Below are 17336 nucleotides of genomic sequence, written 5' to 3' on the forward strand. Positions count from 1 at the left end.
GACATCTGGTGGGTAGGAGTAAAGATACTACTCAACAGTCCATAGTCCACAAGTCCCACCCCCATCCAAGCATAGCCTAGCCCCAAATGTCAAAGCTCTAAGGTTGAAAAAGAAGTCTTCCTCTGAGGGCATGACCTGGTCCGTAGAGCAAGGAGACAGTTGAGCTTGTACAGTTCCGAGCAGGTCTGTGAATAAATGACTTCATTTAAGGACCCTGAGTCTGTGCCTGGCCAAAAATCGATGGTGTCAAAGCCATGTATACCTTGTCCCCTAACAAGTGGTCAAACAGCCCCCTGCCCTGTTAGTGCTCAAAACTTTTCCAAGTGTATCCTAACAGAGAGGCAGGAGGGCAAATATCATCTTCATTGAACAGGTGAGGACCCAGGACTGAAAGGTAAATCAATTCATGGACAGTAACCAGGTTACGTGTTACCGAAGGGTTAGGGGTTATAGTAATCCACCTACCCAACCCTTGGAAGCGAGAAGTATGCCAGACTCATAAATTTGGGGATTTTAACAAGCAGTATGGAGGTCAGACAGTAGTATAGCAATAAGACGAGATGTTCGGTGAGGCTGACCCACATAAGGAAGTTCTGCATTTGCATCTAGAGACTTCCTTGATTACACGGGGCCCAGGTGTGCCCATGATCTAGGGTGGCTGAAGCTGGTAACGGGTCACAGTGCCAGGTACCCTGATGGGGTGCTGTCTCATTATCTTTGTCTCTCGCTTTTTTTCCCTCTTGTTCATAAAGTAATACATAGACACAGTTTTTTCAAAAAATTCAGTATAGGACCAGCCTGTTGCATGGTGGTTAAGGCAGCTGGTTTCCACAGAGCCAATTGTGTGGTTCAAGTCCTAGACCTTGCAGCCTGAGAAATATGCCAGTCCAAAATCTCAAGAGGAGGGAAAAATGGAGAAGAGATTATGGTAGGACCATTCCCCATGGGGGCTGCTTTCTCACTTTACTGTTCTCGCCCTCTCTCCCCCTCTGGTGAGTACAAGCACCCTCTGGCAAATTATAAAAACAAAAATACAGTATGGATGTTATTACACATGGAACTTGGGGCCTTAAGGAGTGTACTATGTCAAACTCTCTCTGTAGAGGAAGGTAGAGGCTACACACCAGGTCCAACGTGTAGACCTGGAGAGTAGACCAAGGGAACAGCTTGGTCCATAGCCTTGTTCCAGGTCAGCAAGGGCTTTATGGTCTAATGGAAAAAAAATTGCAGATTTTAGGTTCTTTTTTTTTTAGAATTACCGAAACAGGATTTTTACTTCTCTACTGGAGAGAGAGCAATACCTCAAATTGATTCAACTTCAGTCAGATCATATTTTTTGCCACCGAGGCAAAGAGCCTACTACATGTGCAAAGTCACCTTGGTCTGAGATGGGACTGAGAATTTATGTTTCTTCAGCCAGTGTCTGTTCCCTATGGTAAAAACCTAAAGAAAGTTAAACAAGTTATCAGAAGAAGAACTACACATTAGGATTTCTCTTTTCTGTGTGTGTGTGGGGGGGGGCGGGTGGTGGTAGGAAGGGGTATCATGAGAAGCATCCTATCATTCTTCAGTCAGATGAAGGAGCCAGTCCCATTTGTTCCCATTCTCCTCAGGAAGACAGAATTTCAAAAGCCTGATCATTCTTTATACCAAAAGCCATAAGCACTGCGTCCAGCTATGCTTGCTGAAGTCCTCTAAGGTGTCAATTACGAACAGAACATTTATGAACATTAGACTAGTCCTAAAACAGTACTTGCACACAAATACGCTCTTTGGCAACATCGTCATGGAGGAACTGCAGAAATTCCTTGGAATGTCCTTAGAGGAAATGAGTTCTACTTAGAGTGAGGCTGAGGGAAGAGGCAGGAAGAGGAGCTCACACCAGCCAACTTTCCCCTTCCCCACCCTGTCAGAGAGCAGGTGGCATCTGCAGCCCCGTGATGACCATGAAGAGTTTGTATCTTTGCTACCTATAGAGCAAGGTGTGTCACAGAGATTCTACTTTCTTAGTCTGGTGACAGAACAAAGCTGGTTTATCACAAAAAAGCACCCAAATCTTCTCAGATGTAGGCTTAGGAGCTGTGTTCTATATTAATTTCTTAATTTTGAAATGTGACAAGTTTGGTATATCTAAATCTATCTAAATGGCTAGATAACTATAGGACACAAGGAGCAGGAAAAAAAAAATCCCCCAAAACAAAAACAAAGACCCCTAATGACAGCTCCCAAAACAAAACCCTTAATACGAGGAAGGCTACTTAAAGTTGACCAGCTATCATATCAAAAATTGAACACTTAACACACTCATCAGCCTCACCACCCTTTATTCCCCTCCCTGACTGACACCATGCAAGTCAAAGCCAAATACAGACTTGGCCCTGAGTTTAATGCAGGGTTTCTCCACCTTGGCCTTGTGGACATTTGATGTCAGATAATTCTTTGTGGTGGAGGGTGTTCTGTCCAGTGTAGGATATTGGGCAATGTCTCTGGTCTCTGCCCATTAGATGCCAGGAGTAATTCTTCCCTCCATTAAAGGTCTCCAATAAAAATGTCTCCAGATATCAGCAAATATCCCTAGGGGTAACTCAGAGGATGAGAGTTGGTAGGGTGAGGTCTCTTTCCAGCCCTGAAAGTGACAAATAGTCACACAAAGTGATCCATCTACAAGGAGGCCATAACTCCATGAAGTGGCTGCAATAACTGGCTTCCCACCATCCTGCACCCACAAAGTCCCTGTGAGGATCAAGGCAGTCACTGCCCTGAAGGATCACAGGCTCCATATGCAAAAGGACATCATGAGGGACAACGAAAACTGCAGGAGGCCATGCAGTCACAGGGACATTCCGCAGACTCCATGTCTTCAGTGAATTTGACAACATTTTGTTAAGCATAACAGAAAAATCTCATCTGAGGATGCTCCAACCCCATATTAGGAATTGCCTTCAGGCTGGGGCGTGGTGTTCTCTGAAAGGTTTGAGGCAGAATATCACCCCCTTTCAAAAAACAACAGTGACCAAAAAAAAAAAAAAGTCAGAGTGAACTAAGCCCACATGTAAATGCACCTTGTACAGCATTAGCAGGGAAAAAAATCATAAACAAGTCGAGGAGAAAGACTTTTCTAGAAATGTTTCTGCAGGATTAAAAGGGAGGAGAAAGGGAGGAGGTAAAAAAACCAAGCGTGGCATTGAGCCTAATGTGCTCATTCCACATCACTGAACAGGGGACAGCAGCCACCAGGGCTGCAACCCAAAAATGGAAACTCACGAGGGCAATCTGACCTTAAAAAGATCCAATGATAAAATGATAAAACAATGATCCAGGATTGCTAGGGTTGGAAGCAAAATCGCTCAAATCAGATAAATACAAACCCAAAATGACAACACCACAATTAAAAATGACATACCAAAACAGTGGGAAAAACCCTCTTTCCAGCAAACGATAAACAAATGGTGATACACACAAATGAGCAAAGAATATGAGCAGCCACTTCACAAAAGAGGAAAATTGCTTTGCAGAGAAACACGGGAATCCACGCCAGCTCTCAGGAGTCAAAGAATGCAGCCATACATGTAATTGGTGCAGTCTGGTGCCAGTCCTCCTCCTGGGCATGGCTTCGGGGGAGTCAGTGGGGGGGGAGGGTTGGAACAAGTTTCAGAAATCACTTTGGCAAGACACATCATAATCCATTACAATGACTACCCCTTTAACCCACTCGGTGCCATATTTTGGGATCAGGGTAACAATAAAAAACACTAAATAGCTTTGTATGTCATATGGCTCTTTTTTTTTTTTTTTGAGAGGATTTTTGCTATAGGGAGCGTTCGCTCGCCAGACAGAGAGAGAGAGAGAGAGAGAGAGAGAGAGAGACAGAGACAGAGAGACAGAAAGAGAGAAATCACCCCCCCCCGGGGGGGGATGGTCATGCAGCAATCCCTTCTCCTCCCTTCTCCTCTCAGGATCTTGGGCACATACACACACGCGCCTGGTGTGAGTTTAAGCCACCGGGTCTGGGACTCGAACCGCAGTCGACTACGTGGGAGTCCAGCGACATAGCCATTACGCTAACTGCTGGTCCCTGTCATATGGCTCTTGCAGAGTTATGATAACTGAAAAGTGGGAATAGCCTAAGTAGTCCAGGCATGTGGGAATGGTGGAATATGTAAAGGCTCAGGTAAATGAGGACTCCCAACTGGATGGAACATGGTGTAGATGTTTACAGCAACATCTAGGGAATATACCCAGAGAATAGAAAACAGCTGTAATACAATGGTAGGTAAAAAACATAAAATACGAAATATATTTACTGTATTGTTAAGAAGGTACATATTTCCTTCCAATCTTTTACATATATAATACCAAAAGGAGTCAGATTAGAACACTAAGTGATTTGGGAAGAATGAAGTGATTAAGAAAATTCTTGTTTTCTTTCTATGTGAGAGAGAATGAGCACACCCACAGGAGGAGAAAGAGAAGGGAAAAAGGGAGAGATTGCTACTTTTGACAGGGTCCTGTAATAGCGATCCTCCTGCCCCAGGCTCCCGGTTAGCTAAGATTACAGGCGTGCACTACCCACCCAGCCCATATTTAGGTTGATCCAGGATCCAAACCCAAGTCTTGCCTGTGGCCCTGACTTGTGTGGTGGCACCTTCTCACCTGTGCCACTGTGTCTGAGCCCCTCCTTCTCATTTTTAAAGCTGTATTAGGTTTTCCAAATTTTAAAAATTAAATATTATTTTTCTAATAGTTCTTTGAAGAAATACTATCATTCCAACTAATTGATGCTTTCTTTCCAAACATTCCTCAGTTGCCAGGACCTCAAGGGTAGCTGATGGGGAGCTGTCCCTGCTGTGGGCTTGCAGCCTCCTCTTTGAAATGGATATTGTCAAGATGGTTGGGGTTTATATCAAGGAAGAAAAACTCTGAGGGGCTGTTACCCCTCCATTTGCCTTAAGGTTTATTCAAATTGAGCTTGCACTGAAAAAGAATGCATCACTTCTACAGGAATGAGAGCTACCAAAAATACAACGGATTTGCCATGTTGATACTATAAATCAGGGCCAGGAAGTTTGAGGACAAAGAGGTTTTTGGTGTTCCATTTCACCTCCTTTCTCCCCCTGCTCCTTAACACAAACCACATGGCCAGGTGTTTGCTGAGACAGAGAGCACAGCCTCCAGTGCGGACATCCCTGGCTCCCCTGGCTCGGGCTCTCCTGATCGCAACTACTGCCTGCCTTTCCGGCTGTGCAGGTGGGATAGCTCTGGTGACCACAGGGCCAGAGAGCCAGAGAAACAAGGAACGGGAAGCAGACACTGACCTCGTATATAAAGTACACCTTGGCCCCCACGTATATCCCCATGCGCACCACAGCGCGGACAGCTGCATTCATACCTGCAAGAGGAAGAATAGTCGTTACTCACTGGCCTGAGGGTGTGGAAGTTCTGGCCCTGCCATTAGTTAATCTTGACCACAGGTGAACGGATAACCTCTCCTATGCCTCAATTTCCTAATACAAGAAATAGGTACTACATCTGCCCCCCACCCCCACCCCGGGATTAGGGTAAGAATTAAAATGAGAAATAGCAAATATGAAGCATGAGGGCTGGCATGTAGAAGGTTCATCTACAGTTGAGTGCTCTCCTCAAAGAGCCCAGCGCACTTCTGTTCAGAAAATCACCGCCCCAACTTGGGAAGAATGTTTAACACCTCTGCCCAATTGCAAAACAACATAGAGAACAGGTATTTTTATTGGGTCATCCGAAAAGTCACATTTTTCTATGTTGCCCTATGCGAGAATCCATCGTGACTTTTGCAGATGGCCCAATATTTATAATTAGGCAAAATCAAATAAAACAATGAAGAAAAAGACAATAGGTCTGTAGTTTGAAGAGAACTACGGTTTTACCAGTGTGGAAAAAAAATATATATATTAGGCAATGGCCTTAAATATAAAACAAATCATGCAATTTATTAGAAGAAAAAATAAACTAAACCCAACATATAAACTAAATCCATCATATAAACTATGAATTGTCATACCTAACCAAGACAAACCAAGGACATTTTCTACAATTTAAAGAAATGGTGAGCAGGATGATGCAATGTTTCATTGGGCAAGTTCATCAGACTCAGTTTTCCTTTCTCCTGAGGGCCCTTCTGTGGAAGCAGAAATCGTATTTGTGGGATGGAACTCTTGGTTGAGAACTGGGGCATTCTCAACCAGTCTCGGCCAACCAGCCAAGGTGCATCAGGAGAGAAATGAAAACAAATGAGGGCCACGTCCAGAAAGAAGCTGTTCTGCAGCCTCAGAGTGAAGAATACCTGAGCGCTCTACGGAACTGTTCACGGATACCCCAAAAGGAGAAAGGAGAAGAGATCGTGACATGGTCCTGCCCTCTGGGGGATGATTTCTCACTTTCCCTCTTTTTCTCTCTTCACACACACACACACACACACACACACACACACACACCCAGAGTTTTCAAGCTGCCAGATCTGGACTCAAACTGCACAGTGGGCCAGTGTCTTAACCATCTCGCCACCTGTGGCCCTGAACCTAGTTTATTACACAAAGAGTTTTAAATGACCAATATTCACATTCTCTTCTAATGCACAAATGGGCCCTGCTCCTTCCTGGATTTCCAGGGCCTGGGGGAGGAAGACTCAGGCTCCTTAGGGGGACTCTCCTTCAGGGTCTTGACCCTAGATACCTTCAAATCAGCCCTGGTGCCCTCCTACTCAGCTCCAGCACCTCCAGGAATTCTTCTTCCTGCACCTCCAGGAAGAATTCACGGCATCTCCCTCACCTGACCTTTTTATTCCAGATAGGATGGAACTGCCCGCTCCCTTGCACTCGCACCTGTATGAGCTTTGTTCCAGTGGCCAGGGTCTGGTGTGCCTCCACCCTTAGACTTAACCATATGGATAAAAGCAGATTTTCATGGTTCCTTCAGACTCTGTGGTTCTGGGACTTCATGGTCACTGTAGTGGATGAGGTAACCACTGAACATCTAAACTAGGCCTAACCTAAACACCAGTGGCTAAAGAAACAGGCTTAACATATGACCCTTGGCCCTTCTTGTTTCCTCTCCTCTCTGAAGGCCTAATTTCCCCGGGGGCTGAAATGATAAAAGAAAACAAATTTTTAGATTTTAGAAAATGTAAGTAGAAAAGAGACAGCAGAGGAATGAAACTGTTAAAAGTGAGACAGGATACAGACGCTGGTCCCAGGAGACTCCCACACACAGTGAAAACACTCTCCAACTCCAACCTCTGTCCCAGAAGCCATACACCTCAGGCCAGCCTCCCTGCCTGAAGGCCACCCAGGGCTCCTGGGAATCCTCTGCCTCAACTGACTAGAACTAGCAGGATTACCAGACAGCAGACATCACTCTCAGCTTGCAGCAGTCCCTCAGGGGCTTGCTCAAACACTACAAAGCCTACCCCCAGGGTTTCTCAGGTTGGGAGCAAGAGCCAGATACTTTGCATTTCTAACAAATTCCGATATGAAGGGCAACTACTCCCTCAGAAGCACAGCTCCGGCAGATAGTGTGGTAGTTAAGGAGCAGGGTGGACCACTATTTATAGTCTCGGACCTGGCAGCTTGAAAACCATGCCAGGTGCATGTGTGTACATGCTCAAAATTCTAAGAGAGAAATGGAGGAGAAAGGACTGTTGCACGGTCATCCCCCATGGGGGGTGATTTCTCTTTCCTTCTCTGTTTCTGGCTAGCATACATGCAGGGGTGGGGGGGGAGGGTAGGGAGGGAGAGGAAGAAAAAAAAAAGAAAAGGAAGCAGCAGAGCTCTAAGCCCTAGGGCTTTCATTGTTTTATAAATTAGAGTTGCCTTTTTTTCCCCCTTCAGCTCAGGATCTGTTGGCTTTTGACCTGGTAAGCTGGGAGGAATCTTCCTTCCAGCACTCTCAGCCAGAGTGCCTGAGCAGCTGGTGAATTCTCACAGGGAGCAGCTGGGGTCCTGATACCTCCCTGGAGGAAGCTGAAGCTCAGAGGGGATAAGTTGATTAGACAAAGGTAATAAAATTAATGAACGGTGGAACTGCATTTAAATCCATCTTACTTTATTATAACTTGAAAGACGTCCTAATTTCTTTGTTACAATGACCCTGTGTTAGAATTACCAAAGAGAATTTTTAAAAATATCTATGTAGTCTTACTTGTTATTTTTAAGTTTGCTATAGGGCATGTGCATTCACCAGAGGGAGAGACAGAAAGTGAGAAAGGAAGCCACCAGGCTGGGACTCGAACTGCCGTTGGCCATGTGGAAGTCCTGCAATACAACCACCACACCATCTGCTGGTCCCTACCAAAGAGAATTTTTAAGTAAAACACCTGCTGGGGCCAACTTTTTATTGAATTGCTTCAAGTGGAGCCTATTTAGCTTTTAAGCTCTTCCTTTGAATTGGTGTATAGTCAGGCCTGCACATTGCTGCCTCATGCCAGACCCTGTACGTTAAAGCCTGAGAGAGACAGGCCCCAAGAACATTCTGCCAAGGGTTAACAGGGAAAGGGAAACTGGAGGACAAAAAAGCAAAAGGAGACATAAGCCAGTTTTTGTGTTACTCACATAACTGGGGGCAAGCACAGATGCTCGCAATTCAGGATTTCACCATCCCAAGCATGGACACTGAGTGTTTTATCCTTTTGCTGAGGGCTGTCCTTGGGCAACTCAGCCACTAACCATTCAAAAGCAGGGAGTCACACAGTCTGTTACGCAATACCGAAGCTTCTGTTTATAATACAGTAGCTCAGGCATTGTTAGGCTAAGTCATTTGAGTTTTGGTACCCTTGCTTGGGAATAGAAAAAATGTTCCCAAGTATTTCTGTGGGAAAATGTAATCCTACTACCAAGCAAGAAGCTGAATATTTCAAAATAACCTGTTCATAATTTTTAAAAATCCACTCCTGGGTCCCAGTCCTCAAGGAAGGGATAATCCTGTTATGGGGACCAAAAATAAACAAACTTTGAGATAATTAGAAAGCAGCTGAGTGGGAAATATGTGATAATACTCTAAGTGCAATAGAAACAACAGATTATTGGGCCAGCAGGTGGTGTGGTGCTTAAGGGCTCTGGACTCTCATATGGCCAACCACGGTTTAAGTACCTGGACCTGGCGGCTGCTGTCTCTCTCTCTCTCTTTCTCTTCTCCTCTGGTCAAATTTAAATAAATAAATAAATAAAGTTAAATAAAAGAGAAATGACAGATTATTAAATTGGTTTTAAAGTTTATTTCTTGAGAGATACAGAGAGAGAGAGACAGAGAGACATACACACACATATAGACAGGCAGCTACCTTTGACAGGGTCTCATCATGTCAAGATTCTCCTCACAGCCCTGCAGGGGTCACAGGTATGTTGGCATTCTTGGCATGTTCGGGTGGACCACGGAACTAAACCCAGGCCTCCCGTGGGGACCCAGTACTTTTCAGCAGCATACCCCTACCTGTTCTGGGCCTACGTTATTTTCTTAACAGTATGTGTTTGAGTCTCGCTAAACTACAGTGCAGGTGAGGCAGTCACTAAGATAATGTCTTCGTTGGGGTCAGAGTCTGTCTTGTGCCTGTCACAGGACCTATCAAGAAAGTATAGAAAGCCTTATTTACTAGCTATTCTGAAATGGGCTTCTCAATTCACAAGTGCTTCCTGAGATCCTGTCCTGAGAACATATAAATTGAAAGTATTAAAAAAAAAAAAAGGGAAATACATTGATTCTAATGAAATAACTTGGGTTCATCCTTTTCTGTCCTATGTTATCAAAAAAGCAATAGATTTCTGGTGTGTGTGTGCAGCGAGGTCCTGGGATGCAAACTGACAGTATTTTCCATCTTGTTCCAGGTGCATTACCATTTTGCCACCCCTGGTCTATCTTTTACTTTGTTTAAATGTGGCAACGGGATGTTTTTAAAGTATGTATATAGTGTAGGTTACTAATATAAGACTCATTCCTATCAGGAAGAGCTACACTGCAGTCTTCAGTACTTGATGTATTGTGTACACCCTGCCACACTGATCTATACAAAGCTCCTCATTAAAGGTTGAACGCTCCATTGCAGGTACCACAATGGAATTTATTTCCTATTGATCTTTTTTTCCTGGTTTCTCTCTCTCTCTCTCTTTCTTTCTTACTATTCTAAACTCTGCTTTAAAGACTATGCCTTCATGAGGCTAAACTACTCTGGTACATAATAAGTTATTGTGCTCCACAGGCAAGGGACACATGGGAGGCCCAGGTTTGATTGCAGATCCAACCTAAAGGCTGAGCATGGCAGTGTGCACCTGGAATCCTAGTGATTCTGGAGGCTGAGACAGGAAGATTGCCAGCTCAAGGCTGCCCTGGGCAACACAGATACTGTCAAAAAAAGAAAAAAACAAAACCCTTTGCAACCTAGTTTAATTGAATCTGTCTCCGCTCGCACACTCTGGGCTCCTCCCTGCGGCACACGAGCTCTTATCCACTGCACACCCTGCCAGACTCAAGACCGTCTGACTCCTCCACAAGGAAGTGACTGTGGGCAGTGAACAGCCTCAGCAGCAGCTCCACTCCCTGGGCGGGTGCTCCTGCTCCTCATGAGACCCCAAACTCAACCTCTTGGACTCCGGGCCTCCTTTCCTCTCCTCTCCACGGAAAAATGTGCCCTTATCAGCCCAGCCAGTCACTCCTTTGCGGCTTCCCAGCTCATACAAGGAAGAGCCAAAGTCCTCACCTGACTGACAGCTCTCCAGGACCTCACCCAGACCATGTCCTCCCCTGGTGCCTGCAGGCTTCCACTTCCTGCCTTCTCTGGCTGCCCCCTGCTGGCCCCTCCCTTTTGTTGGGGTCAGGTCAAAGGTCCCTGACCAGAGGCTTCCCTGGGCTCCTCCATAAACAAGAGTGCTTTTTCTCAGAATTGTTTCCTTCTCGGCTCTCAGCATCCCTGGCTGTAACACATCAGGACATATCAGGTCAGTGGGAATTCGTGGACAGAAGGGTCACTGTGGGTCTGCATCAAGCAAGCTTGGACATACAGAAGGTGACCTGTGAATGTATGTGATGAGTACAAAATCCAGCAATATCAAGCCAGACCTGGAATATAAGAAGGAACGACTGCCCGGGACCCCCTTTCAATCATTGTCTAATTAGAAAACTGATCAGATCACTTACACACACACTTTTAGATAAGGGGTCCTGTATCAATGAATCTAAGACAAAATCCTAGTCATGGACAAGATAATCATCATAATCATCATAATCATCATAATAATCATCATAATACAAAGCTATAACGATGGTCTCATGTTGAAGGAATCTCTAGGGAACTAATCTGCCTGGGCTTGAAAATCACTCTTTTGGCTCTGGACTCAGTGTGGCCCACAGCCCACCAGAAGGACCAGCAGGCTGGCATTTTCAAGGGTGATTCTTGGGACTCATCTAGACAGACCTACATAATCAGCAACCCTTAATGGCTAAAAAAAAAGCACATTAGTGGAGTGGCTGGCTACTGTGCCTTCTGGGCAGAACTGACCGAGGCACAAATATCCCTTTTCTCTTTTACTCACTTTACATTTGCTTGAAGAATTTCATTGAAGATGAGGATTGGGAAAGATGGGAGGGGAGAAAGGAGAGAGATTGAGTGACTCCAATTGCTTCATTTTTGCAAACAAGCAAAACTCAAGCGCCTGTCACACTACTAGTAGACGGTGGAGCTAGGACCTATAAATAGGTCCCTAGGTCTCAGTGCACTGTTCAGCCACGTGTTTTACTGCTTCTTACACCTGACAAGTACAATTACTGTAATTCCAGAGTACACGGTGGTGACGCACAGAACAGAGGAATGGGAGGAGACTCTGGCACCTCCTGAAGACACTTTGTAATAAATAAAAACACAACGGCAGCAAAGCTTGTCTAAAAGAGTAACTCAAAAACTGACTCAACTGTTTCTTGAACATAGTCATCTATTCTTTATTCAAAACATATTTTTAACATCATTGCAATTGTAGTGGATGGGCAATTTTGTATCTTGATGTTTGCCCTTAAACTGTTGCTTCCTTATCTTTAGCTATCTAATTTTAATTGATTGGGAAGGCAGAGTGGACTGTTAAGAGTTTATTTTGTTCTAATTCTTCCTGATAAAAGGTTGGAGTCATTGGCAAAGAACTTTTGTGTAATCAAATCATTTTTTAAGATGATAAATTCTCTAGCTTCTAAGGATTATGTGACTATGTCACACAAAGATATATTCATTCACAGAAAATGATGCAATTGCACAAATTGTTCACTGCAGGATGGGGTTTCACTATGATCCTATCATACTGCCTCCTAGACCCAATATCTCTTGCTAAATTAACCACTGCATTTTACATTGAAAATATGTTAAAGAATTAACATATTTTTAATTAACATTAAAGAATGTCGATGCACAGAGTTCCAGGGCAGTGAGGGATGCCACAGCTGTGAAGTGAGGTGCCCATAGCTCTCCACTTTTCATCTTAATGAACTCTTAGGCACACAAAGCTCTGACCACTGAGGAAACCCTTCAGGACTCTCACCTGCGACTCAATAAATATGTGCTGGATGGAAGAACCAACTTATCGCCTCTATAAAACCTTCTGAACTACACTTTAAAATTGTAATCTTAGGGGCCGACAGGTAGCGTGGTGGTTAGGGGCAACGGACTCATAGACGGCTGACTGCAGTTCGAATCCCAGACCTGGTGGCTTGCTTTTTCACTTTCTCTCGCTCTGTCCCTCTCTGGTCAAATTAAAATAAATAAAGTTAAATAAAATAATTCTTTAAGAATGTTTCATCTTAAAGTATTAGTAGTATATACATACTATTCTGAGGACAAAAAGTTGATTTTTAAATGCTGAGAATTTATCTAAACGACCTTATGGAAAAAAGAAGAGAGCTCGAATTTCTAGTAAACTGCTGCCTCCTTGGTGGAGATCCCAGGCAGAAGACAGTTGGCAAACGCAGGAGCACCTGCCAAGAGGCATGCACTGTCTGGTGCTGGCAGTACAGGGCGAACAGACACATGTACCACTGCAGCCACATGGCCTGGCCCCACCTCCGAGCTCTGAGAGCTCAGGGAAGCCAGTTCATCCAGGGGCTTCCCCTGCTCATATGTAAAATGGGGAGAAGTCAAAACCCAGCAGCACTTAGTGCCTCTACAAGAGGGGTCTCTAAATGCTAGTTATTCTCCCTCTGATTGGAAAGACCTATTCATAGACAATCGATGTGGACACTCTGTAGATACTGTATTGTTCACCTTGCCCCAGGCGAATTTTCTCAACTTACTTAACCACCTTTCCCCAAAGATTCACTGACTTCCCAGCATTCCTAGCTCCACCATGCACCAGGCCCGGAATAAACCACAACCTGTATCTAGGACAATGAGTCATTTTTGGTGTGTACACAGTATTGCTGGGGGGTGGGGGGGGACTTAGTCATGGTAATCCAGTCTGTCTAGCAATGTGATATTTATTTTAGGCTAAACTGAAGATCTATTTGAATTTGTATACATTCCTTGTGAGAACAGAAGCTAGCCAAAGGATGAGGAAAAAAAAAAAAAAAACCCTTAGAAATACTCTTCCTTAATGCTAGGACTGGGATATCTGCAATACAGATGGGAGAGTTTCAGTTTTATTTTATAACTGTGTAATATAAATTCCACTGGGGGGAAAAAAGCACTACATCACATTGGGATCAAGTGTTTCATTACATTGTTTTAGTCATCATGATTTGTTAAAAAAAAAGAAGGCATTTTTCTGTTATACTACTAAAACTGCCCAGAGATTATCTGTACAGGTCTGAGTAAGCTGGGCTTTGCTCCCTTTTTCCCTTAAGTTTATTAATCTATTCATTTTTCCATGAGAGACAGACACATAGAGAAACAGACAGGCACCCCAGGAGGGTCTTCATACCATGTCCCGTGCCCAGTCTCAGCCAGCCAGGCTCACAGGCACACACCAGTGTGTACAGGGAGACCTCGGGATGCAAACCCAGGACCTTCCCACATGGCCATGGCAATTCTGCTCTGCTGCTGTGGCTGGCCCTTTCCACCCTCTTGAGCATTAACTAGACTGTACTGCCTCACCAGGAAAGCCTTGTTTAGTTAGAATATTTGGGATTCGATCTAGCAGAGCTTGGGTTACACCTTGCCACAACCACACATGACCATCAGGATCTCTCCTATCTTACTTATCTGCTAGTGGCTCTTTCTTATCACCTCTGCAATGAAGAAAAATCTATCTTGGAGCCATGTAATTGGGCTGGAGGTAGGAATTATAAGGCTCTTATTATACAAAACATGGAATTTTACCATCATTTTTATATCTGATTATTACATTACCTTAAAATGAGGACTTGCATGTGTTCTCCTAGATATCTAAATACGAGCAAAATTATTCTTTCAGGAAAATGTAAGTGCTAATATAATTTAGGATCAAGATAAAAATGTTAAAAGAACTGGGATACACTAAATACCATTTCAAGGAATATCCTAAAGGTTTATAAATCTCTTGCTGCTAAAATGAGGCCATCCAAGCACATCTCAAGAGGAAATTCCTCAGAAAGAAATGTATCCAAGGGCTTCGGAGAGGTCCAAAATAGTATCGCTGTTAATAGGAGTTGACACAGAGTCTGAGAAAAAACTCAGTGGGCAGCTTAAGCTCTATAGACAGAGTGCCCAGACAACAGGTCACAGCTGGGTCCCTAGGACAGCCTGGGTGTGTGACACCTTAGAGCATGAGGCTATCCTACTTGATGCTACCTACTGACCTAGAGAGCCATTTCCCATTAACCACCTGGCTCTAAACTAATTACTCAATATTCCCCCATAATGCCAGATTTCTTTTTTATTTTGAAGAGGTTTTTGCTGCAGGAAGCGTGCACTTGCCAAACAAACAAACAAACAAAAAACAGAGAGAAACAGAGAGACAGAAAGCAAGAAATCACCCCCCCAGGGGTATGGTCACGCCACAATCCCTTCTCCTCCATTCTCCTCTTGGGATCTTGGGCATGCATGCACACACGCCCAGTGTGAGTTTAAGCCACCGGGTCCGGGACTCAAACTGCGGTTGACTACATGGGAGTCCAGTGACATAGCCATTATGCCAACTGCTGGTCCCCACAATACCAGATTTCAATGTGTACTTTTCCACTATGAGAAAAAGCATGCACTTCTGATCTTTTCTAAAAGAATTAATTTTATTATTATTTTTGAAAATTTATTTACTTAATTTTATTTATTATTATTTTAACTTCCAATAGGGCATGTGTGCCCACCATAGAGAAAGGGAAAAGTGAGAAAGCAAGCCACCAGGTTTGGGACTTGAACTGTGGTAGCCATGTGGAAATCCAGAGCCTTAACCACCATGCCACCTGCTGGCCCCATTATTATTATTTTTTAATTTGCTATAGGCCACATGTGCTTGCCAGGAAGCCAAAGCGAGAGAAAAAGTGAGAAAGCAAGCCACGAGGTCTGGGATCCTAAGCACAGTCAGCCATAGGATTCCAGGACCTTAACCATCAGTCAACTGCCGCCCCCCACTCGTCTTTATATTAATAATTCCTCACAAGCAGCAGAACCAGGGTAAGTAACAGAGAAGATGGTGATTCTGCCAATTGCACCATTATCTCGCGTGCTTGGGCAGAAAGCACTAAGTATATTTCAGCATACTTTGGGGACAGGAATTCAAATAAATGATCCATAAGTATTTTTTCAACAGATACAACACCTTAGTTTTAAAACAACCTTGAAACCCTGCCCTTGCAGCCCTGGTGGCTAACAGAGCCCAGTTCCTCTTCCTGTGCCAACAGTTTCTTTTGTGACCCTGGATGGTATCACACAAGGGCTTCCTACTCCGTCCTAGCATGAGGTCTCTGGACGCGCATGCCTTGGAAGCCCCTTGATTTTGACTGAGCAGCCACGTTGGCTAGGTCCTATCCCAATTCCGCGAGGGTTCTATTCCCTTTTCACTTTGGACAGTTACGTAACTCAGGCAACGTTTTTTCCTATTTCGCTTTTATAGTTCCAATCCTGGACTTTGCTATATGACACTTTCTCTGAGAAACCAGCCCTCCAGGAAGGACGTTTATCCTGGAGATCACTTTACTAGAACACTAAGACGGAGCCACCATGCTTTCTGGAGGCCAGAAGACTGGCAAGTTGGTGAAGACCGTGACTGTCTGTCTCAGAGCCACCATGCTTTCTGGAGGCCGGAAGACGGGCCAGTTGGTGAAGACCGTGACTGTCTGTCTCTGTGGTCTTGCCCTTTAAAGGAACCAGGAGGGTCTCACCAGGGAACCAGGCAGCGCCGGCTTCCCACGATCCCGCAGCCGACGCTCGGCTGTGGGGATGCTGCGCCCACGATGGGTGTCTGGGGCCAAGGGCGCACGGGAGGCGACTGGCTGGGCATCACGTAGGCGCCCGCGGGGGGGGGCGGGAAAAAAAACCGACCTGCCGAATCCGCGCCGGCCCCGCCCGGTTCAAGGGCGAAGAGAAGGTCGCCCGCAGCGTGGGCAGAAGGCTAGGGTACCTGGCCTCTCACCTGAACACCCCTCTATGGTTTGTGGTCTGCAAACAGGAGGAAACGAGGCATCGAGCCTTTCAACTCACCGGGGCAGGGGGATCGAGGGAAATAAAAAGCAAAACCCGGTGAGGAACCTGCCTCCAGTCTGCGATCTTTAAGGCTCCAAGGTCGCATTGGCCAGAGAGGCACTGATGGGCTTTCCGGGGTGGGCTCTGCTGTAATAGGAATGTACCTGGACTAGGGCACCCCACCGTCTGGGAACCCCAGCACCCGCACGTGCGTGCCTGCCGCTGAGCGAGCCACCCTCCTTCAGAATTTTAAAGATTCTCTAAGCACGACCGCGTCCAAATGCCCCGGGTTCAGGTCCCCTCCTCCGTGAAATCAGCCTCACTGGGAGTGTGTGTGTGGGGTGGGGGTGGGAGGGGGGAACCCTGGAGTTGGGTCCCCGAGCGCTGGGGACGTCCTGGAGTCCCCGCTTCCTGGTTTTCCCCGTCCAGGGGAAGGCCTGGTGACCCAGTTCAGTTTTCAGTTTGGTCACAAGCCGGGAGATGGCAGGAGATGAGAGCAGAGTGGAGGAACACCTTTAACAAAATCTCCCAGCGACGTGATGCGTCCCGGGAGGCCGCGGCCACGCGGGCAGGGACCCCCGCGCGCCCCTCGCGCAGTCCGCAATGCAGCAGTCGGGCCACGCCCGCGCCGCGTGGGGGGGGCGAGTCAGCAGTGCGCCGCGGGGACCCAGCCGTTTTAGTCCACGGCGGGTCGTGGATGGGTGCGTGGGACGGGAAGGCTGACTGGGAGAGGGGAGCTGCG

General features: G+C 45.6%; 1 protein-coding gene across 1 annotated transcript in view; it reads right to left on the reverse strand.

The window, feature by feature from the left end:
* The window catches only part of PFKP (phosphofructokinase, platelet), a gene marked incomplete in the record, with an annotated part of 76401 nt that overhangs the window by 55673 nt on the left and 3392 nt on the right, over positions 1–17336 (reverse strand). Inside the window, 1 exon segment of the mRNA XM_027775363.1 lies at positions 5316–5389. Coding sequence (XP_027631164.1) covers positions 5316–5389 — 74 coding nt within the window.

This window comes from Tupaia chinensis, unplaced genomic scaffold, assembly GCF_000334495.1.
Source record: "Tupaia chinensis unplaced genomic scaffold, TupChi_1.0 Scaffold000052_1, whole genome shotgun sequence".
In the NCBI taxonomy this organism is placed as follows: Eukaryota; Metazoa; Chordata; class Mammalia; order Scandentia; family Tupaiidae; genus Tupaia; species Tupaia belangeri.